This window comes from Gobius niger, assembly GCF_951799975.1.
Source record: "Gobius niger genome assembly, chromosome: 14".
Lineage (NCBI taxonomy): Eukaryota > Metazoa > Chordata > Actinopteri > Gobiiformes > Gobiidae > Gobius > Gobius niger.
The window spans coordinates 1,091,854-1,115,955 of NC_136865.1; the positions used below are offsets into that span (position 1 = coordinate 1,091,854).

A 24,102-nucleotide genomic window follows, 5' to 3' on the forward strand; every position below is an offset into this window, starting at 1 on the left:
TTCAGCCTACAGACTATGTCGATTGTACTTCAGCCTACAGACTATGTCGATTGTACTTCAGCCTACAAACTATGCAGATTGTACTTCAGCCTACAGACTATGTCGACTGTACTTCAGCCTATAGACTATGTTGATTGTACTTCAGCCTACAGACTATGCAGATTGTACCTCAGCCGACTAATTAAGTTGTTACATTTACAAGCAAAACTCTGAGAATATATATTATAATTAGAGCTACACAGTAACACACTTTTGGACCTGCTGTAGAACAAGGCAAGAAAGGTCTGAGCCGTTCTCTGGAGGAATCAAACTTGAGTCAAATAAGAGTGCACTCATATGAATCTGTTCCTGTCAATGTAGTCCTACCAAGCTGGAATTTCTGTTGTCATGGTGCCATGGTCTCACACCTGCGGTCGGCTGTACACTGCGCTCTCTTTTCATATCTGTGCGCCCCCGGCCTGTGCTGATTTGCATGTTGGAAGGGGGCAGAGGTTAACTGTCTATCAACATTGGCCCAGAGCACTGCAGAGGCGGCGGAAGTCTATCCTCTCACGCACTTCTGCTGTGTTTAGTCTGACCGGAGGGGGGTCCATTCATCACCCGGCTCCTCTCGCTGGGCCCTGGGCAGCACTAAGAGGGTTCAACTGTTCGGACAAAGTAGTGGTCAGCCGTGTTTGCGTTTGGGCTGACAGAGGTCCAGCTGTTCCCTTCATTTGTTAAGTTGAAGCACATAACCACAGACGTTAAGGTATTCAAGTAAAATCCATTTTCTGCCTCATTGTACATTGTTATGCCATATGCCGCACTTAAAATCACTTGACAGATAATAATTATTATTATTACAGATTACAGACAGTTATATTGATAATGTTTGTCACAAGTGAAACTAAACTGTTGTATAACATACACCAACATAACCAAATGTTCTCCTCATGATCAGCTAGACACCAACAATGCAAGACCTACTGATCTAAAACCTTTGGTTCACCGTAAAGTCACAATTTTGTTTTTCTTCACCAGTAAAGACTCTTGTGGTTAAATTATTGCTTTGTCATTTGGTCGCACTGACTCGCACGTTTTGTTGTTTGTTGCCTCCAATAATTTCTATATTTACTCTAATCAAAGGAATGTGCTGAAAGAATGTTAAACTTTTTTTTTTTTGCCTCTAAGGCCCCCCAGGAGGCCCGGACCCTACATTGTGGACTACAGTAAAAACCTATGCTACAGCAATCTTGTGTGCGAGTGGGAAGTTTATAAAAGGCATTACCGACAACAATCACAGGCTCTGGGCCTTACAGAAATACTGCACAAACATCTATCTGAATCTGTCTTATTTTGAAATGCTTTGGGGTCTGTGGGACTCTCTGTGGGAGAGCAGTTTTGCCTCGAGTCTTGTGTGGCTTTAGGGCTGTAAGGCACTGTCAGTGCAGAACGCATGCTGACACTTTTTTGAATATTTTTTTACTCGCGCAGAACTGACCGCATGAAGACACACTTTTTAAAAAAGTCACATTTGTCTCTGCTGTGGTACTTATCGTTTCGTGTAAATGTTATACTGCTGTTTTGTGATCCTCGGTCACAAATCTGGATTTGGGTCATTCCCTGCTTGTTATGCGTAAACCTAGCATAATGGTGCAATAGCAGAAAATGGAAGGCGAATGACGCGAGTGCAAACCTGAACTACCCGCTACCTCAATGCTAATCTACCACTTTTTCCAAATGTTCTGAAGCTCTGTGAGGTCGGCACTAGCCTGGCCTAAGCCATCCATAAACTCCGGTCATTATCATTTCCCTACATGTACGTCTGGGTCTGATCTCAGTGGCTGCGTTATATCGGTTGACTTTCTACCTTCCTTTCAGCGAGCGGGGGAGGTAGCGAGCTTTTAGGTGACGTCAAGCATTTGCGTTGCATTTGCGGGTTGTAGTTCGGCAATGGCGGTGGATATGAAAGTAATGGAAGCTCTTCAATCCGTTCTTGCTCAGCTCCAAAATATCCAGAAATTAAAATTGATGCCTTGGAATGCGCAAGGAATGCTCCCAAGAGCATAGCTGATAGCTGCTTCACTCACTCGGGCGCATTACATACGTCACGACCAAACACTAGCAAAAATCAGATCCAATCATTTCATAAGAGTTCACCTCTCCCACCTGATAACGGAGCTCAATTATGAAAGTTCAGACCCTTGTACGAAATGCAATGAGTACGATAGTCTGGTAAAACCGGGCTAGGTTGGCATGAATCTGGGAGCGCTGGTCTGTTCTAATGCTGTGTGTCGTTTGTGTTGCAGTGGAGGAGGAAGAGGAGGATGAGGAGATGAATGTGAAGCCCAGCCTGGACTTGGAGCCACAGGACGAAGATGACGCCAAAGAAACTAAAGATGGTACAATTACTGACCATTACACAGAACACAGACATACAGCTGCTTTCTGTGTGTGACGGGATGAAATCTTATTGTCTCACAATATTCATTATCATCTTACAAAATGATTGCAATTTAGCAATCGCCATGAGGTAAGAAGGAAGGAAAACGTGAGGAATAGCTTCCTGTTTGAATAAATGTCGAGTCATTGATGGTGTGTTCAAACTCCTCCTGCGGTTGGTCAGCTGTGTTCCTCAGCGCAACATGCCTATCTATGAATCACATTATGGGGGGGGGGGGGGGGGTTATGGGGAGCTCTGGGGCGGGGGCGGTGAGCGTGAGGCTATAGGAGCTCTGTGGCATGTGCAGGTCAACCCTCATTAAACCCTGTCTCTCTACTTCAAAGCCCACTGAAAATAGACACAGAATGGGGGACATTTCTGTCGGACACAAATGCACCGATTTAGTCACTTCATTTTATGATACTCTTCTTTCAAATTAGCTCACCTCGACTGAGTGGTCTGTGCAATAGGCCTCATCAACCATCATTGAAGGAAGTTTATTGTCTCTCAACTCATTAGTCAAAGTAAAGATATGGTGCTTTGCTGTGGGTGAAATTTCTTACTCCGCGTTCTAAATTATTATGCAAATTGCATTTCAGTGTCATAAAGGTAAAAAAAAAAAGTTTTTTTCAATGAAACCCTAGATGTTTTTGTGTCTCGGGGCTCTTTGAATCACTGACATAAATCTCAGACGCCTATGATAATTAGTTATCAGGTTAAGCCCAGTTAAGGGAAAAACTACTGAAAAAAGATGTTCCACTTTATAAAGCAGACCACCATTTTCAAGCAATAAGGGAAAGAAAAAGGATTTCTCTGCTGATGAAAAGCGTGAAATAGTTGAATGCATCAGATTAAGAGAACAGGAGCAAACAGGTATTTGAAGCTGCTGGTGCCTCTGGAGTCTCCAGAACATCAAGGTGTAGGACCCTCCAGAGGCTGCAGTTGTGCATACACCTTCTATCCGGGCCTCCCCTGAACCTTTCATTGAAGCTGAAGCAGAAACGGCTTCAGTGGCTCAGAAATACATGAAGACTCGTTTTCAAACAGTCTTGTTCACTGATGAGGCCGTGTAACCCTGGATGGTCAGATGGATGGAGTAGTGGATGGTTGGTGAATGGAGAATTCTTAAATCCATTAAACTTGTGAGTTTTTGGACAGTGAGCCTCCCGGAGCTGCTGTTTGGAGGAAAACTGCCTCCCATCCTCATAGAGTTTTTTTTTGTTGAGGCTCCAAAGGTTCTCAATCGGGTTGAGGTCAGGGTAGGAGGGGGTCCACATCATGAGTTTCTCTCCTTTTATGCTCATAACAGCCAGTGATGCAGAGGTATTCTATTTATGACCTGGTGCGTTGTTCTCTTAATCTGATGTGCTTGTCTGGCAGAAACCGTCCTCATTGTGCCTTTATCTGCACAAACCCGTGTGTGCGCTGAATCAGCCACAAATGTCCACAAACAGTATGATGGTTACGCTTCATCTTTTGTGAAATATTGAAGGTTTTCAAAGCTAGTCCAAGGCATATTGTACTAATACAAATGCAAATTGGAGCTTATTGTTTTGATTTCTTCAATTTAAACGTAATGTTTTAGAAACAGAGGGTGAACCGTTTGCCGTGACTGTGGCAATATTCAGCAGCACATAATAATAATAATAATAATAATAATAATAATAATAATAATAATAATAATAATAATATAATAATAATAGTAATGCATTAGTCTCATATAGTGCTTTTCCAGACGCTCAAAGTCACTTTACAATTCTGTGCATTATTCATTCACTCCATGCTTAGTGATGGTAAGCGAGGCAACCAGTCTGCGCACATCAGTGACCACCACCAACCACTCACTACATTCACCAGGCTTCATGGTGTTTTTAAATGGTCTCCCATTCAAGTACCAGCCAGGTTCTTACCTGCTTAGCTTGCGAGGTCTGATGGGATCGGTCAGAGCAAAGGTGGTATGGCCACATGTGCGTCTTTGAAGCCTGAGACGATCCAGAATGGTTGTCCAGTTCTTACGATTTCATTAGAATTAGAGCTCCAGTAGTGACAGCACAGTGACTGAACTCTGGAGGGTCTTACCTTTCAAATCGGGGCAGCACAGTAGTACAGCGGTTAGTGCACACAGCACAAGTACTTCACAGCAGGAAGGTCTGGGTTCGATTCCCACCAGGGACGGGGCCTTTCTGTGTGGAGTTTGCATGTTCTCCCTGTGTCTGCGTAGGTTTCCTCCAGGTTCCCCTACCACTAAAAACATGTACAATAGGTGAATCCTCCAGCCAGGTTTCTGACCACCAGCTTGGCTCCATATCATGGAGATGGGTCGCCGAGCCCATGCTGGCAGCTCACTGCTCCTGCAGGTTGCCCCAGTGGCACCGAGGATGGGTCAAATGCAGAGAATGAATTTCCCTACGGGGATTAATAAAGTATAACTTAACCTTAACCTCTAATAAGGAATGGCATGTTCACAGAGTGAGATCACATACTTATGCTCAAGAGTTGGGCTTTTGTTTACCAAAGCACTTCCTTTTGATTCTTGGCTTTGAAAAGAGTGTGTTCCTACTGTGCGTTTACAGATGTAATCTTGTTAACAGAGTGTTGATATGAAAGCAGGTGGAAACAATGCGTTCACATTGTCATCTCTGTGTGCATACACAGTCCTCCTGTCTGCTCTTCAGCTTATTACCACGTCTGGCCTTTGATCCAGCCTCTGTGACCATCCCCAAAGAGGAGCAGATCAAAGTCCAGACCCCACGCCCATTAGAACCACCTTTTCTACTGCAGGGAACTGGGATCATGGAGGATTCCTACCAAGACATTATTAGATATTTAAAATTAAATATCTGCACTATGCAACTGTTTATGTAAGAAAGTAAGTTGATACCCAGCGGATCATTGGGTGGTTAGTTGGGTGGACCGAGACACAAATCCCACGAGACGAGACACGAGATTCAGTCTACGAGAACGATTGCCTGGCCTGCCAGACACTCGTCCTTTCTCTTGAAAAAAGGAAAAACCGTCTGGGCGGCGGCTCGCAGCCAATCATCTCCCGATTTCACCCACATCGGTCCATCACGCACCAATAGACAGAAACCATCACCTGTCACCACCACACACTCATCTAAAACATTAAAGATGGCGGCGCAGTGACCAATACACTGTTTTCTTCTGCTCTTTCGTCTGTTTTAAATCATTTGGAAAATATTAAATCCCTAAAACCGGAGCAAGTAACAGCGTTGGAAGCGTTCCTCGTAAATAAGGACGTTTTCTTCATCAAATGGCCCACTGTAATCATCCCGAATATTCTGTGCACTGTCCTCTCCTCGTGTTGTTTTGCTTCTTCCGTGTGTGGTAGATAAGATAATCCTTTATTGATCTCATAATGGAGACATTGACTTGTTATATTCAGCTCTTAGGAACACTCAGGGTGTGCAAGTAAACAGATTATAACAAAAAATGTTTTAGTCAGTATTAGCAGTGCAGGTTTACATCAGAGTGCATGTGGTTGATAGTGACCCAGATAAGTGATGTAAATACAGGGATTATTCTGCAAAGGGGTTATTGCACATGTTACTTTACAGTCTTGTTGTACAGTCTGACAGCAGTGGGGATGAAGGCCTTCTTGCACTCTGGGTGTCTCAGTCTTCCACTGAAAGAGCTGCTCAGCTCCTCTACAGTCCCGTGCAGTGGGTAGGAGGTGTTGTTCATGATGGAGGTGAGCTCAGCTAATACCCTCCTGTCCCTCACCTCCTCCTAATTATGGTCGGGTGTTGATATAACAGAAACAAAACAATGTTGAAAATTCTGATATGTGTAAATAATCCATCCATCCATTTGTCCGTTGCCGGGTTGTTGGGGCTGCTCACATATTGCATGTTAATTGTTTGATTGATTTCTTTGCGTTTGAGTTTTGGAATCGTCATTCTGAATCAGGTTAATTGTATTGTACATACCCTCAGTGGGAGCTTGGGGGCGCTGTTTTAGCAGATGTCTTGTATGGTTGTAATTCAGGAATAAAACAAATGACGTATGGATTCGGAGGACTTGTTGGTAATACAAGTGTGCTTTTGTGAAGAAAGTAATAAGTAACTGGACATCAGTTCCATCATAACTTTTATATGTTGTTCTCTCAAAAGTGCTCCAGCCTTTGAGAGCATCATCTGCCAACGCAGTAAACTCATTTACATATCACTAATAACACGCACAGTTACTCATGGTAAATCTGGGCCCCAAAACGAACACACTCACTTTTAGTACCACTCACAATTTAGCACGTGGTTTAGTAAACCCTAAATGTCATCATCCTGTCACAAAGTCTGTAGGGGGCTATGGAAGGAGCTTGTAGGCACAGATATCCATCAGTTTATTTCATTTCACTAGCTATATAGGTAAATGTTTCTGATGTCTATATAATGCCACGTGTTTTGGTGACACTTACTTCAAAGCTGGGCTTGTTCATGGGGACAGGAACAGGGAGGCGTGTCCAGCGGCTTTGTTTTCTCCACTTTACGGCCTTTTAACTAGAGGTTGCATCACAACAGAGCCAGCACAGTATGTCCTGGTATTATCAACCTGTAGCAAATATTCCAGACAGCCATCTTTGTTTGCCCAAGTCATTATGTCCACTTAGAAGCGTAAAGAGTCCAGAAAGAGTCCAGAAATCCACTTTACTGCATTAGAGCCAGGTGGAAGTACACGTGAGACTGCGCTGAGGCAGAGGGAGCCCCGCCCATTAATTAGCATAACCATGTGAGCTTTTCTGTGTGCGCCATTAATGTGGAAATAATGCACACAATCGCCTTTTTAATTGAACAAGACTGATCATAGATTAATAATAGTTGTCCCCCCAAAATTGTTGAATTTTTCAACAATTACAACAATTACAACTAAAGAACAAACAATATGCAGTCTACATAAAAAAAAAAATTAACTTTAAAGTTGTCTAATATCAATTTATGGCCTCAATAATTGTGAATATGTGTCAAATCTTAATTTATTTGAGCTGGTTCTGTTGAATCATTGTATCAAGCAAAGCGTGGATCACGAAACATGGAGATGCATCGTGATAATTGGCCTAAATGGAATGGTATCGGGCTGGTGGTGGTTACAGTTGTGTGGATCCAGATGCATCGTGGTCTTGGTGATGATTTGAATTGCATCGCAGCTCTGGTATGACCAAGTGCACCTTAAATGAATCGGATCGTGGCAGGTGTATCGAGATGCGAATCGGATCGGACAGTGGCCTAAGATTCCCATCCCTAATATATATATATATATTTTTATTATTATTATTAATTTTTTTGCAGAAAAACGTGACACATTCACAACAGTATGTGAATAAGTGAGTACACCCCTGTATTAAATATCTGCTGATTCTTCTTCTGCATCAATAACTGCTTTCCTGTAGTTGCAGATCAGACGCTCACAACGATCAGGATGAATCTTGGACCATTCCTCTTTACAAAACTGCTGCAGTTCAGTGAGATTCAGGGGTTGTACTTCACACTCTCCTGTGAATGTTTATATGTTTTGGCCAATAAAAATATGATAAAATGTAAATGTTTGGGTGGTATTAGTTTAAGCAGACACGGTTTAATCATTCCTGTGATTTTAATAAAGATCAGACGACATTTTATGACAAATTTAGGTAAAAATGTAAGAAACTGTTTTCTCCCACTGTATATAGGCCTTTTTTGTGCCATAGTCACGATGTATGGAGCACACGCTGTTTCTGACAAAAGGCATGATGTAGCGATGGTGTTGTTTATGAGACATGTAAGGTTTCACACAGTCAAGTTTAGTGGATTTATATTATGAGAAGGAGTAACTGGAGCTTCTCGCCTCTCACTGCACATTACATTACCCAAATGGAACTTGTCCTCATCAAGAAGAATAATCAGTGGGAAACACATTCGAATATCCCCGTTTAATTGTAACCAATGGGTCAAGTGTGTTCAGAGGCTCACTGCTCTGTACGTTGCTGTGTGCAGGCTCGTTGGCAGTGCTGAGGGAGCTGACAGAGGAGGAGCGGCAGCAGATCCTCCACTCGGCTGAGTTCCAGAGCTTCTTTGACTGCTCCATCCGTGTCATGGAGAGAGCCCTGGCAGAGGACACCAACATCTACTTTGACTACAGTGGGAGAGACCTGCACGACAAGGACGGGTGAGACCTCGAGAGATCAGAAAACCTTTGCTTCATATGTTCAGATACAGATCATATGAACAATGAGATGAATATGCAGATGTTTCACTCTTTGGATCCTGGTTCCTTTTAGAAATTCTAGTCCAGATAAGGAGTTATGTTGTTTTAGGCCTATATTCTGAAAAAGCTACTCACAGCCTCTATTCTTTATTCTAGTTTTCATGCCAATACTAACTAAACAATATAGGTCATTGCAGTATAATTTAGAATAAAGATAAGATAAGCCTTTATTGATCTCACAAAGGAGAAATTCACTTGTTACAGTCGGCGTTCAAGAAGATCACTCAGAGTTAATAAAGTGCAGCTGATACAGAGATTATTGCACATGTTACTTTACAGTCTTACTGTACAGTCTGACAGCAGTGGGGATGAAGGCTTTGCGGTAGCGCTCCGTCCTGCACTGAGGGTGTCTCAGTCTGCCACTGAGAGAGCTGCTCAGCTCTTCTACAGTCCCGTGCAGTGGGTGGGAGGTGTTGTCCATGATGGAGGTGAGCTTGGCTAACACCCTCCTGTCCCTCACCTCCTCCACAGAGTCCAGGGGGCAGCCCAGGACGGAGCTGGCCCTCCTGACCAGCTTGTTTATATATTTCATATTTTTAGACCAGCAAAATTTCCACTTTTTGAATAAAGACGAGGGACAGTGGTGTAAAATCATCTATACAGTCTAATAAAACTGGAATATCGTAGAAGTTTATGATGCAATTTACCCACGGTAATACCATGAATATCTGCATGATTTCTTAGTTTTTGTGCCAATGGTTCTATAGCTATCACAAAGAGGCCAGGACTCAAAGGGCACCCCTGCCTGGTAGATCTCTGCAGCTCGAACAGGTCAGATTTCAGACCATTTGTCAAAACACAAGCATTAGACATATCTAAGCATTAGACATTACATGGATAGTGTCTTTATCCATGTAATGAAGTTATTGCGTTAGTTTTGAACAAATAGTCCCATTCAACACAATCAAAGGCTTTAGCAGCGTGCAGTGACAAAGCATTTGGGTGTTTGTTGAATTATAAACGTAATGTTGAAGGTTAACAAGCCTTCTGATATTGTCTGAGCCATATCGATTTGGGATAAATCCAGACTGATCCCTGTGCATTTCTTTGCCTATTACCATTTTAAAACGACTTGCCAGAACCTTGGCCAAGATTTTCTGATCACAATTGAGCAGTGAGATGCGTTTGTCTCTTATTTATGGATCAGTGTTATAAAGATCAAGTAACAAAGGACTCAAAACAACTTCTTTTTCATAAAAATCTAATGAGAAACCACCTAATCCTGGAGCCTTATTTAATGGCATGAATACAAATTATTGTAAAATTCTTTGAATCTATTATTTATTTGTTTAGTTGAGGTTGAGATGGACAGATCAGACATTCGAATTCCTGGAATTTGGTTCATGGTGTTTAACTGACGGTAGGCTGGGCGTTTGCTTGGCTTCACTGGAGAACTCGTGCTCCAACATTATGGGAGTCGACTGCTGTAGAAACGTAATCATGTCATCCCCCTCTTGCAGCTCTGGTATGCCCAGAATTTTATTGTTTCAGCGGCGTCCTCTGTTGTCCAAATCAATGTGGTTTTGCATTTTTTGCAGTTCCTCTGGAAGTATGGTGAGCTGTTGTGTCTGAGGTAGTTTCCTACACCCCGACTCTCTCCTCCACCTCATCAACACGGGAGCCCAATGCACAAAGTCTCCCCTCGATCTCCCCGACAGTGGTCTAGTTGAAGACTCGCAGCCTGTTGTTGTGATTACAGTGATCACATGACAAAAAAACTATGTAGTCTGTGCTGAACGTATGACAAATGCATTAATAGTTGCCGACGAAGCTCATACAATGTTTACTCAAACATGTATGAATGAAACAAAACGTTACACCAATCAGTTCTTGATGAAGGAACATTACAACATTATTAAACGCTCTATCAAGTCAGTCTAGCCTTAATATTGGACCTTTACCTTCATCTTCCACTTAGATTTTAGAATGTCAAACAATCATTGCAGAACATTCCCCTTGTTGTCAGTTCTAGGCCCAATCTGCAGTAGGGTGAGATGCGTGCTGCCCTCGCGCCTTCGGGCTTGACTCACGGGTTTGTAACTCCCGGGCCCTGTGTTGCTCACGTCTTCCCGTTGAGGTCACTCTCTCTGGGGCTGTCATCGGGATCGCCACTGGTTCAGGACTCAGGAATGACAGGCATCTGGGCTGCTCCACTGACTGATCCCCTCACTTTGGTTACATCTGTGGGGATGGCTGGAACTACGGCAGTTATAGAGGGTCTACACACTCTAGTTTGGCATCTGTTGCTATGCTGTTGCCATACTGGAAAGCCATCTGGATTGCTCAGTACCGGTACATTAAAGTGATAGTCTGTAAGTTTCTAAAGTGAGGAGAGATAGAGTGAAATTTGAAAGTAAACAATCAAAATTCCTTTTTAACCAGAAAGCCCTTCTTAGTTTGTAAAATGAGGAGAGCAGGAACAAGCTCCTCCCCCTCCCTCCTGATTGGACCTGACAGGCTGGGAAAGCTCATCTCATTGGTCAACGCGGGAGGATATTAGATTTGATTTGTTGCTGAGATCCAGGAAGGAGGGACTTTACAAAAAAAGCATTTTTACATTACATCAAGATGCACGACCAGGTGGTCAATATTGCATATTTTATTAAATTGTAAAACATTTAGGCTTCCAAACTATCACTTTAAAGAGGCTTATTATACGGCTCTTCACAACGTAAGTAGAAGCTCCGTTGATTTGAATGGGATTTCCCAACGTTCTACTGGTCATTATTTTCTGATAAAGGACCTCTGAAAAAAATAATGACCGCTGCCAATGGCAACGGAGTTGGTGTTTTCATATCACTCCGCGCGTACGTAGCAGCGACACTATCTGTCCCGTCACTGAGAGAGAAGTTGGGGAATCGCTCGTGAAGTTAGCGTGAGTCTGACTTTCAACTGTCCCAGAGATTCGCCACCATTCCTCCAACTGCGCCTTCAGCTAAGTAGCTAGGCTAGCTATTAGCCTTGCTGCTTCTAGCCTAGCAAAACGTTGCAGAGCAACGCGCAAACTTTTGGGAACTATTTGTCGCGGATGTCATTAAATAAACCTTTCGACCTTCATAAAAGTGTACGAAGTTTATGTTGTGTGTGTTCAGTTGGCAAATGGCCGTATAGTAAAATAAGCACCTTCAGGGCGAAACAAGACCGGGGTCCGGTTTGCCCTGTCGGTGCTTATTTTCCCGATAATGACCAGCGTTCTTTACATTATCCCTTACTTGATTTATGATACTAATACCTGAATTATACTTTTTTCAATACCTATACTAAAATATTTGTCGTCTCGAACCATAACACAGAACTATAATGCTCTTTTATTCCATTTCTTTCACATTAGTATCATTTATTTGAGCTGAAACCAAGTCACTTCCTGTGGTGCTGTACCTGGATATGTTAGTCCATTCAGACATTCCATAATAATAAAGTGATGAAGGGGACGTTTGATTGTACTAAGCAATCTTCTTAAACCTTAAGATCCAAATAACTAGGAGTGATCTAAACCCCTGAAACAGCCACAGTGTGAGTGTGCTGAGAAAGATCGTACATGTCCCTTTTCTCATATTTATACTCCCAGCAAAAGTAAACAAGTGAGATCATCTTTAACGTGAGTGAGAGGGCGAGTGAGCGCTGCTGTGGGTTAGGTGTCTTAGCCAGTCAGGTGCTCTTCCAGGATCCGTACGCCGAAAAAAGCTAGGTCTGAAGACAAAAAAGGAGGTCCGAGGCACAGCCGACTTCTAGTAAAAATCCTTTATTTTATGAGGGACACCAACGCGTTTCGACCGCTTAGGTCTTCATCGGGGCAGACAGTGTAAAGACTAATCAAGCACAGTTGCTATCACGTGATGTGTGACTATTAATAGCACCTGTGCTCGATTAGTCTTTACACTGTCTGCCCTGATGAAGACCTAAGCGGTCGAAACGCGTTGGTGTCCCTCATAAAATAAAGGATTTTTACTAGAAGTCGGCTGTGCCTCGGACCTCCTTTTTTGTCTTCAAGTGAGATCATCTTTTCGTTTATAGCCACTCAAGAGCGAAAGAAATTCTGTTGCTTATTTTGAAATGATTTTTAATTTTTGCTCTTAGATAATTAATTCTCCCTATAATGTATGTTGCTTTTGAATATTTCCCCAAACCCATATTTCCTGTGGGCTTTGTGCTTGTTGGTGACATATTGTTGTCCGCTGTTGCAGGGACGTGTCAGGAGGCTCCAGTCTGTCCTTCAGCCGTCTCTTCTATGACGAACACTGGTCCAAGCACCGCGTCATCACCTGCCTGGACTGGTCTCTACAGGTCAGACCGCTCTGTGTGTTGCATTATATGAAAGAATGTGCTCCACAACAATATGAATGGCGATATAACAGATGCTAGAGGCAAGATGTACTTATTACTTTGAGACAACACACACACTGCATAGCAGATATCACTGTGAAACGTTAGATTACTAATATAAATATAAGACTTTATACTGGGCATTGTATACATCTTATTCTGAATTGAAAAAAAAAAAAAAAAGTGTAATTCCCACATGAATATATAGAGGAAAGTTGATTTTGTGAAGAGTTAATTGTTTAGATTAGTGAGCGCTTATGTTGAGAAAGTGTCGTTGTCACTTGTAGTATCCGGAGCTGCTGGTGGCCTCCTACAACAACAACGAGGACGCGCCCCATGAGCCCGACGGGGTGGCTCTGGTCTGGAACATCAAGTTCAAGAAGGCCACGCCAGAGTACATCTTCCACTGCCAGGTACTACTGCCAAACATTCAATAGAAAGTGGCAAAAATGAGATGGAAAAAGATCAATTTATATCAGTTTTGTAGGTCTTTCAAATAAGGTGTCACTCACTCTGGCCTATAGGATAAAAGAGAAGCCAAACTGGAGAAAATGCTCTCAGTAAAGGTGGGGGTTAAATGTCATTTAAAAAGATTGAATTGGATACAACTAGCGCTAAATTACTTTCTTTTAAGAAATAATGACATTGCTTAACTGACTATCTTACTGACTCTTCCACACTTGGCCAGTCAGGTGTGGTGACCGTGTGAAGGCGGGGCAGTCCGGGGTCAGCGAGATGTTGGGGGGAGTCATCCATGTCAGTCTTGGGCGACCGCGGGGATGATGCCACACTCTGGGTGGCGGCACTGGCTATAGATGGGACCAAACTCTGTTGAAGTCGAAGCCTCAGTCCAGCAGAGATCGGCTCAGGACTTCTAATTTACGTTGAAATAAATATTTTGTGAGTTTTATGCGTTTGTCAGATATGAAAAGGATACAATGGGAGAGAATTCACAAAGATCATGACATTTTTACATTTGCTCATAATGTTTTCCTTTGTTGGTTTGAATTGTAGCTTATATTCAGTTCCTTTTGTATTATTATATGTTATATGTAGTGTTGGTGGTGAGCGCTCATGCTTCACAGCTAGAAGGCCCCGGGTTCAGTAGGGAGGACGGGGTCTTTCCTGGTGTTGGAGTTTGCTCTTCTTTTTGCTTCTCCTGTGTCCGTGTGGGTTTCCCCTGGGACAGTCCGGTGTGGAGTGTTAACATGTGTTAGTCCCATGTGTGTTCATTTCCCTGCACCGTCACATCCAAAGAAACAAGCAGGAGCACCAAGACTGCCCTGACTGAGGAAAACACTTGGCTTTGATCTCCTTCAAAATATATTCGTAACAGCAAAACACGCTCACCTGCAGTTTAGCAAAGACTGTCGTCCCGTGGGAGGATGGGACAGTAAATCCTTGTCTGACCACTTCCCCATACAGCGCCACACCAGCCGCCGCACAAGGCAACTCTCATCCATCGCATGTGTTGATTGATCTGATTTTTCGGAGCTGGGAAACAGTACAACGATGGACAAGACGATTACTGCATATTTGTGGAACTTTTAAAATGTTTTAATTCATAAAGTGAATGTGAGCCTATAGCTTTAAGACAACACTCCTCCTCTCCTTTCTAAACACAGATGTCTCCTCCGCTCAATTTGTTTTACATGCAGTTACTATCATCTACCAGGAACTCACGGTCCACCATAGATTCTTTAGAAATAAGATTATTCAAGGAGCCAAGACAAAAGTAAGCCATTGTCATGAAACGAGGAGAGGTTAAACATGTTGCACAAATAATCCTTTCACTTCGATATCGCTCTGCACTCTTTAAGTTCAGTAGCCGGACCTGAGGGGAGGCCTGGATGAACGGTGTGTGAGTGAATGTATGGTGTCGGTCAAAGGGTCTGTTGAAACTGAGCCACTCACAGAAATGGTTGAAAGGCCTTTATCATAGCAAAGACAGTTGGAGATGTTGCTACATGTTTTGTACCTTTGTAAGCTTTCGTCAGGGCAAGCTTGAACGGTTTATTAGGTTTTTCTGCTGCAGGTATGTTTTGGACGAGAGAACAACACTCTAACCAAGAGGTTATTTGGATGTCTCCTTTAATACTGGTTTAGGCCATTGCCCATGTAAACGATGAATTAACTTCATAGGCTCTTTCTTCATCTTGCTCATCTTTGGGAAGTGGAACAGTCCCACCCCCATCACAACACGACGCCCCTGCGCTTTGAGTGCTTTGGGGGCAGTAAATCAGACTGAACAGGGATTGGCTACATGTGATCTGGCATTGGCCTTGTGCAGTGAGCTGCAGATCTGATGGATCTTAATGCGTGAGCATGTTCTGCCATTTAACCTCTGCACTCCAGAACCCCCTCAGACAGACCCCTTTCCGGTCCCCCAAACCTTCACCCGACACAGCCCTCCCACTGTCTGTCTCTCCATTCCCTCAGACAGACTTTAGCACCAAGTGGATTGAGCCACAGATACAGTATCGTAATCAGCATAGAATTTCAAAAATAATTTAGGTATTTTAGTATCAAACTGTAACATAATGGTATGAATTGAAAGTCTAATATTGAAGCCAGTGTTGCCTGTATCAGATATGACCCAGGAGCTCTGCCGTCAGTGAAGCGGGCCTAACCACAGGACCCTCCCCTCCGAACACTCACTTTAGACCTGGTTTAGGCCGAGTGTGATCGCGGTGTCGTCACATCCGGGTGCCGTGGTAGGCATTTGTTTTAAACAAATGATCAGAATCCTATGATCGGCAAAAAACAAAGTTCATAAACAGGCCTTTGCTTCTCTTGTGCTGTAACAGATCGATCATTTAATAAAACCGTGTTAGAAGCCTGGATCAGCTGTTGCCGACCATCAAAACATCAATCTGGCGAAAATTGCGGACGTAAACAATAACAGCGATCGCTCGTATTTAGTTTGCCGTTTACTGGTCTGGTCTTTGTTCAGATCTGATGCCGTCCTAAAGCCCTGCATTTTCCTAAGACAGATCGCATGTGTGTCATCATCACTAACCACTAAACTGAACACTGCTGACACTCAAGACCTGCAAAGTTACATCCGCCAAAAGCACATGAGATCTGTGTAGCTTTGTAAGATTATTATTATGATATTATTATGACCAGACAAATGCGTGAGATCCTGGTCAATATCCGTCTTAAAAACGGTTTTCTAAAGCGAAACCAAAACCTTAACACTTAATGAACACATGGTGGACAAGTCTGCATTACTATTCTCTGATCTGACTCTCATTGCACATGCACACCCGTGTGGAATACATCACAGATCCATGTATGTCAGCTCCTCCTCGTCTCCGTATGTAGTGTGTGCAGCATGTTTGTACAGGTGCTCCGAGCGTGCCTGCTCTCATCGCCTCTCCCCTCGCACTGTCCCGTCACTGGAGGGTCCCGTAACTTCACACCTCACTCTCGAGCGGGAAAGTGGACCACATTAAAGAGACCACCAGCACCCTTCCCAAAGCCACCGCGGCTCCTGTCGGCTCCTGTCGCGCTTACGGCTCCCTGACGCGACCGCAGGGCGGGGGGGTTAGCAGGGTGCACGTCTGAAGTGTACTGCAGTTAACCCCGCATGTGCTTCTGATTTGTGAGAGCTTACTGGCAGACGTCGCCCTACTACAACCAACCATTTCAAACTAAAATAACGATACTGAATAGTGACCCACTTCTGAATTGATACTGCAGATTTTGATGCAATACTTGGATACAGTAACTTCAGGTTTATTTTTTGCAAATAACCTCACAGTAATAAAAAGTAATCAACATACCACAATAACACAATACAGTGTCTCTTCATTGAATTTTATGTGGAAAAAACAACTAATCTTTGCTGATTTATGTTTTCTATCAGTAAAAGAAAATATTTATATCTATATAACCACACTCAAAGCACAATATTAGGACAATCTAGTTAACAAAGGGCTCCATATCATTGAAGAATGCTTAACATGTTCTCCTGTGGAACAGAGGGTAAGAAGAGCATTACAGATGTGGGCCCCTGCTGCTCTGAGCGGACACTTGAGAATGAAGCATTCATTCAAACGTTCAAGTTTGTGGACCTACCAAACCTTGGTTGGTCAAACCTGGGGCCAGGCGCCTTAGAAACAGCCAGGAGGTGCCCAGGGCGCTTTCCAATATAAAAACAAGAATCACAAAGCATTTTTAAATAGAAACACAAATGTGCATAAGTCAGTGGCTACTTATTGAAAGCTTGTCTGAATGATGTGTTTCAACGGCGATTTAAAAACACTGATGCTTCATGGGTGTGCTCGAAGTGCATTCTGCAGCTTTGGGCCTTGGACGGCAACTGTACTCAGAGACTCCTTCTTGGTTCAGTGCTTTTTAGCACAGCGGTTAGCGCCTCCGCTTCTCAGCTAGAAGGTCCCGGGTTCGATTCCCACCAGGACGGGGCCTTTCTGTGTGGAGTTTGCATGTTCTCCCCGTGTCTGCGTAGGTTTCTTCCGGGTACTCCGGTTTCCCCTACCACTAAAAACATGTGCAATAGGTGAATCCTCCAGCCAGGTGATTCTGACCATCAGCCTGGCTCCACATCATGGAGACGGGTCCCCGGGCGCGGCACTGCCGTCGACCACTGCTCCTTACGGGTTGCCCCAGCGGCATCGAAGGATGGGTTAAATGCAGAGGACACATTTCCCTACGGGGACAATGAAGTATACAAACAAACTGGTTTTAGAATCTGGCAACCCAAAGTGTGGGACCTATTCTCCTTTCTGATTGGATAATCAGATCAAATACCAAGCCAAAAAATGTAAACATGAACAACTTTTGCATCTTGTTATAAGATAAGATACAATAATCCTTTATTGATCTCACAAAGGAGAAATTCACTTGTTACAGTCGGCATTCAAGACGATCACTCAGAGTTAATAAAGTGCAGCTGATACAGAGACTATAGTGATTAAAGAGCCATAACTCCTATGGGCTCTTTGTCTGTGTGAGACCAAACTGGCTCAGAGGCATTTTGATTAAACTGACTCATTCTTACAGTGAGATTGAAGGTTTCAAGATTCGAGGTTTCAGCTCCTCTCGTGCTGTTTTCGTGCACTTGCTTAGTTACCTTTGTGCAAACAAAAATAAAAACATCACTATCAGGTCAAAGGTTTTTGACGTTACATTAAAGTATAAGTTTTGAACAAGTTTAGATTATATGGGGCACACAGATAGGTCATGTTAATTTTTAAAAGTGAAAGAATGTGCGTTCTGTAAAGGGAAGAGTGGAGGCAGCTGTACTCGGAAAAGTGCGTTGTATCCTCTCATCCTCTAATGGTTCAATCTGGCTTCAGTTTTCTCCGGTCTCTCTGATAAATACTTGTGGCTCCTGGCTCGTGTGAGCTGTGAGTCGGAGATGAGTGTTTGGAGACAGCGCAGAGTTCACAAGGTCTCGGGGGAACACAAAGGTCAAAGATGTTTAAGGGGACAGTCGGGAGCTTCAGGAGTGACTCCATCCCCTGACAATGCTTGTGTGATGCTTAGATTAGTGCTTCAATCTTCAGTCTTGTTTGGTCTTTGAGCCGTACTGCTCTAGAGCTGATGTTTAATGAGATGAGCTGTACCGGGACAGGAGTGTTTCTCATAAGTGTGGTGCTGGCTGAGTGGCTGTGGGTTGGCAGAGTGAGGGCTGGGGGGGTCAGTCATTCGGGACGGGGCGCAGTGGAGAGGAACAGACTCAATAACCACAGGCCGTGATGATGAGGCCTGATGAGCACTCCGGTGGCGGGGGCCGGGTCGAGGAGGTAACATGAAGCGGCTGATCGAGGGAAGACTACAATCGCCCTTTTGTCCCATGCACTCCTGCTCAGACCCTCTCCAGCCCCTCTCCTGTGGGACCCTCACCCCGAGGAAGCCCCGCAAATCATCTCCGCTCCAACTCTCTGTCTACCCCCCAGTGCGCTCTCTCTGTGCTCTGCCATCTCCGACACAGATCACAGTCTAATGTCTGCCCTCTCCACAAAGTTTAGACTTTGCCTGATTGACCTCGGGCCAGTTCAGGTTCAGGTCTGAGTGAGTGACCGACAGCTCATTACACCACTATTGCTTTTTGACACAATAATGCATTTAAGGTTTTAATCCTCAATAAAGTAGGACATGTCCACCTTTAGGCTGTAAGAGTTGTGTGTGTGCTCTCTCCAGTCCCCGGTGGTGTCGGTGGGCTTTGCCAGGTTCCATCCGAACCTGGTGGTGGGAGGCACGTACTCGGGACAGATTGTCCTGTGGGACAACCGCAGTCACCGCCGGACCCCAGTGCAGAGGACGCCCCTGTCTGCGGCCGCGCACACGGTAAGGACTGAGGGGATGAGAGAGACACATTCATAATTAAAGGTACCGTGTGTCACATGTGTTCCCAGTGGTTCATGAAAGGTACAACATTTGAACTTTAAAGCTGCCCTAAGCAATGTCTTTTTGAATTTGTTTTGTCAGTGGGTGTCAGTAGTGAACCCTGCTCTGCCTCCTCCTCCCCTCCTCACCTTTAGACTTTAGCTCAGCATTCAACACTATAATCCCACAGCAGCGAATACACAAACTGCTCCAGCTGAGGGTCAACACATCACTGTGACCACAGGCTGTACGTGTCCTCCAGAACCATCACACTGAACACAGGGGCTCCCCAAGGCTGTGTGCTGAGCCCCCTCCTGTTCACTCTGCTGACCCATGACTGCACTCCAAAGTACGACTCAAACCTCTGCATCAAGTTTGCAGACGACACAACAGTGGTGGGCTTCATCAGCAACAGAGACGAGTCAGACTACAGGAGTGAGTGAGCAGTCTGGCCATGTGGTGCTCACAGAACAATCTCTCTCTAAATGTAGAGAAGACAAAAGAGATTGTTGTGGACTTTCGAAGAGCGCGGGTCCAGCATGCGCCTCTAACAATCAACAGTGCTGCTGTGGAGAGAGTGAGCAGCACTAAGGTCCTGGGTGTGCACATCACAGAGAAGCTCTCCTGGACCATGCACACTACATCACTGGTCAAGAAAAGCAATCAGCGTCTCTACTTTCTCCGCAAGTTGAGAAGAGCCAGAGTCCCAGCCTCCGTTATGTCCAACTTCTACAGAGGGACTATAGAGAGCATCCTGACCAGCTCCATCACTGTGTGGTTCTTCTACAGAGGGACTATAGAGAGCATCCTGACCAGCTCCATCACTGTGTGGTTCTTCTACAGAGGGACTATAGAGAGCATCCTGACCAGCTCCATCACTGTGTGGTTCTTCTACAGAGGGACTATAGAGAGCATCCTGACCAGCTCCATCACTGTTTAACTGAAATTTCATATCCATAAAGGAAAATCATGAAAATGTACAGGGGTGCCCAAACTTTTGCATACAACTATATACATGTATACATATATATTAAAACAATGTTCCAGCTTGATCCTGCAGAAGTGGCATGTGGTTTTGACTGGAGCTTGTGCTTGTTCCCTCAGCACCCTGTGTACTGTGTGAATGTGGTGGGCACTCAGAACGCCAACAACCTGATCTCTGTGTCCACCGACGGGCGCATGTGCAGCTGGAGCCTGGACATGCTCTCCCAGCCACAGGTGACACCCATGACAGTGTTCCTCCTTAGAGAGAAGACAATAGATACAGACGGAAATGCTTCATTTTACTTTTCGCTTCTACTGAACAATCTGCTATGAAAAAACATCCTCACGAACCCCATTTAGACTTGACTTTATAGGTGTGTGATAAATGTTTATAGTCCACTGAAAAACGGCCAACAAGAGTGAAAAATTGGGATTCCCATAGACACAGACCAACGAGGGGCGTGACCAAGCCCAGGGGAAGAAAACCTCTGTTTTTCACTCTTTGTTGCTTTTCTGGCAGACAATAAACATATTTATCACACACCAATAAAGTCAAGTCTAAATCGGGTCCATGTGGATGTTTGCTTGTTAGTAGAAACAATAGGAACCAATCCTTTAGACCAAATGCTTTCTAAATATTGCCTCAATGTATGACATCATTGGCCGTGCCACTAATGTGTCCTGTGCCCGCCTCTCATTTCCTCATCACCTCTGCCCTCGTACTGCACATCAGATTACTGTATTTAGTAACAGTTTCTCCAGTTCGACTTTACCCAAATCTAAAAACTTCTTGACGGGAGCCAACAGCCCATTAGCCAGAGTAGCGCCTCATTTGAAAGCTAAGACCGACAAAATTGATCTAAACTGATCTTTTTCCTCACGTTGTTGTCAGTTTCATCACATTATTGTCTCATTTTTGTCGCTGTTTTGACACTTTTTTCAAGAAGCTTTTAGATTTGGGTACAGCCAAGCTGGAGAAAATGTGCTCGGTTCAGGTGGGGGTTAAGAGGTTAAAAAGCATGAGTGGACACTGAAGGCAATTGAATAGGACCAGTCTGACCCACTGTGGCTCGTTAGGGAGACACATCACCCGCCACAGCCCTGTTTATCTTTATTTAAACTGCCCCAGTCCCCTCATTTCCAGCTGAAGACATGTTTAGACATAGATTCAGTAAAATAATAAAATATGAAATATCTATTCCAAGTTGACACGAAAAGGCTGAATAAAGCGTAGAACTGTAGTTGTATAAACTCTAGAACACTACTCTTATTAGAGTGGAATATGGCAGCAGCTGTGTTGACATTGACAGTAGTGTGTGTGTCGCAGGAGACCATGGAGCTGGTGTATAACAAGTCCAAGTCGGTGGCAGTGACGTGCATGGACTTCCCCACCGGAGACGTGAACAACTACGTGGTGGGCAGCGAGGAGGGCACCGTGTATACCGCCTCCAGACACGGCAGGTCAGTGAAAACTAAACCAAACACCACATATTATAAATGAAGCGACACAGACATGAAATGGCAAACACGGGTATCTCGGGGTCGTGTTCACGAGTGAGGGACGGATGGACTGTGAGATTAACAGACGGATCGGTGCGGCGTCAGCAGTGATACGGTCGCTGTATCGGTCTGTCGTGGTGAAGAGGGAGCTGAGTCGGGGCAAGGCTCTCGATTTACCGATCGACCTACGTTCCCAGGTGTTCCAGGCATGTCCTAGTGGGACAAGGCCTTGTGGAAGACCCAGGACACGGTGGTGGGACTATGTCTCCGAGCTGGCCTGGTGTCGCCTCGGGGCCCCCCCAGAACAGCTGGAGGAGGTGTGTGTGGATCGGGAAGTTTGGGCATCTCTGCTGAGACTGCTGCCCCCACGACTATAAAGCGGAAGAAAATGGATGGATGGATGGATGGATGGATGGATGGGTGGATGGGTTGGTGGGTGGGTGGATAGTAAACACGGGAATGGGAAAGTTAACACCGCAATTAAAAACTAAGGAGGACTTGTTTCATCGACCGAAGGATCATAAAGTTCTATGTCCATGATAGACTCGCTTACTACTTTACCATATTTTGATAAGAATGGGGTTCATAAATTTGTCATAAAAATCTTGTGGCTTGAAGTCCTTTCAGCCAACAGCTATCGCAACATTTGTTATTTAATTATCTCACATTTTAATACGACAGTAAAAAACACAATCAAAAATCAACTTGGTTATTGTTTCCTGACAGATTTGCATTTCTTTTGAGATTTTACTTTTGGATTAGAATTGGTGTGTCCTCTGAGCTAAATGCTAAATCACTCTGTTTCTGCTTTTTGTGGGTCAGATACACATCCAACAGTCAAGAAACCTCTCCATATAATATTTTAATGACGGAAAAACCACAAGAATTATATGAATGTCAATAAACTGACGGGCGCCATGTTTTGATATAGGGCCTGGCCTCACCATTCATTTTAACGGGGACAGAATGTTCAATGCAAACAAGTCCGGAAAACCGTTGGCTCACAGAAGTAACGGTGTTTCTGTGATTTCTATCTCATGGGGGGCGCAAGGACTTTATTTCAAATCAAGCGAGACAATGCTACAATGGTATTAACGTTCTCTGTCATAATAATATCCACAACTCCCGGATGTAGGACCTGGGACCATGTTGCTTACACTTTTTTAAGAACCCTTTTTTTTAGATAATGTCCTTTGAGGAAATGCTGTTCCTTGAGTCTCTTTAAAAAGGAAAGACATGTTGTTAAGAATAAGTATTTTGTTTCAAGGCTTGTGCAAATTACTGCATTCTTAGAACAACAAAATCAACAAAACAAAACAAAAAGTCCATGAACATACATTCCATTGTTTTATCCATTCTTTACCTTTTAAGCAATTCCATTGTAACTATTAGTTTGTCCTTTTCTGTCACCTCAAATACTTTTCTGTTCTGAATATAATCTGCACATATTTAGTGGAAATATAGTAAAGTGGAAGAGTACTTCTCTTTAAGGTTGAAATATCATCTTGGCGACTTCTCTTCTGGATGAACTCCACCTCAGCCCTGTAGCTACACAAGTGTCATCGAAGCATGCTTTTGGTCCATAAAAGTAGCTCACAAAATGTAAAGGTTGGAGTCTCCTGATGAGTGCCCTGCCCTTCCTGTGCCCTCTGTCTCTCTCCACAGTAAGGCTGGCATTTGTGAGATGTTCGATGGCCACCAGGGGCCAGTGACGGGCATCAGCTGCCACAGTGCGGTGGGCCCCGTGGACTTCTCCCACCTCTTCATCACCTCCTCCTTCGACTGGACCGTCAAGCTCTGGAGCACCAAGGTATAGGCCAGGATAGGATGGTTCAAATGCCGTGAGAGACTGACTCAAGGTTTATGGGGCGCATTATAACGTTTGATATTAATGGCATTAAGGAGGACCATGTCATGTCAAAAATCTGCATAATCCTCCCTGGAGAAGTATTTGCATCATTCACACAGGTTTTAGTAATTAGATTCCTTTGGCTTGGATGTTTCGGATTTTATTACGTTAAAGATGCAACCCGTAAGTGTCATCCGCATTTTCAAAGCCTATAAACCAGGGGTGCCCATTATGTGCCCATTAAGTTCCAAGCTACCAGTAGATCGCCCACGCAAACCGAGGAGATCACAGAGTCCTACCCTCCTGAATTCCATGCTTCCAAAATACGTGCAAGGTCAATGTTTAGGCGAGCTGCGTATGCACAAATATACATGCCTGTGGACATCAGTGTAAATACCCCAGAACTGGG

General features: G+C 44.1%; 1 protein-coding gene across 2 annotated transcripts in view; it reads left to right on the forward strand.

Moving 5' to 3' along the window:
- dync1i1a (dynein cytoplasmic 1 intermediate chain 1a) overlaps positions 1–24,102 on the forward strand; it is an 86,934-nt gene that overhangs the window by 54,193 nt on the left and 8,639 nt on the right. For both annotated transcript variants that reach the window (XM_079570546.1, XM_079570547.1), the window contains 8 exons: positions 2,289–2,381; positions 8,410–8,581; positions 12,865–12,964; positions 13,291–13,416; positions 19,175–19,321; positions 20,465–20,578; positions 21,672–21,805; positions 23,510–23,654. In XM_079570546.1, coding sequence (XP_079426672.1) covers positions 2,289–2,381; positions 8,410–8,581; positions 12,865–12,964; positions 13,291–13,416; positions 19,175–19,321; positions 20,465–20,578; positions 21,672–21,805; positions 23,510–23,654 — 1,031 coding nt within the window. The remainder of the gene's footprint in view (positions 1–2,288; positions 2,382–8,409; positions 8,582–12,864; positions 12,965–13,290; positions 13,417–19,174; positions 19,322–20,464; positions 20,579–21,671; positions 21,806–23,509; positions 23,655–24,102) is intronic.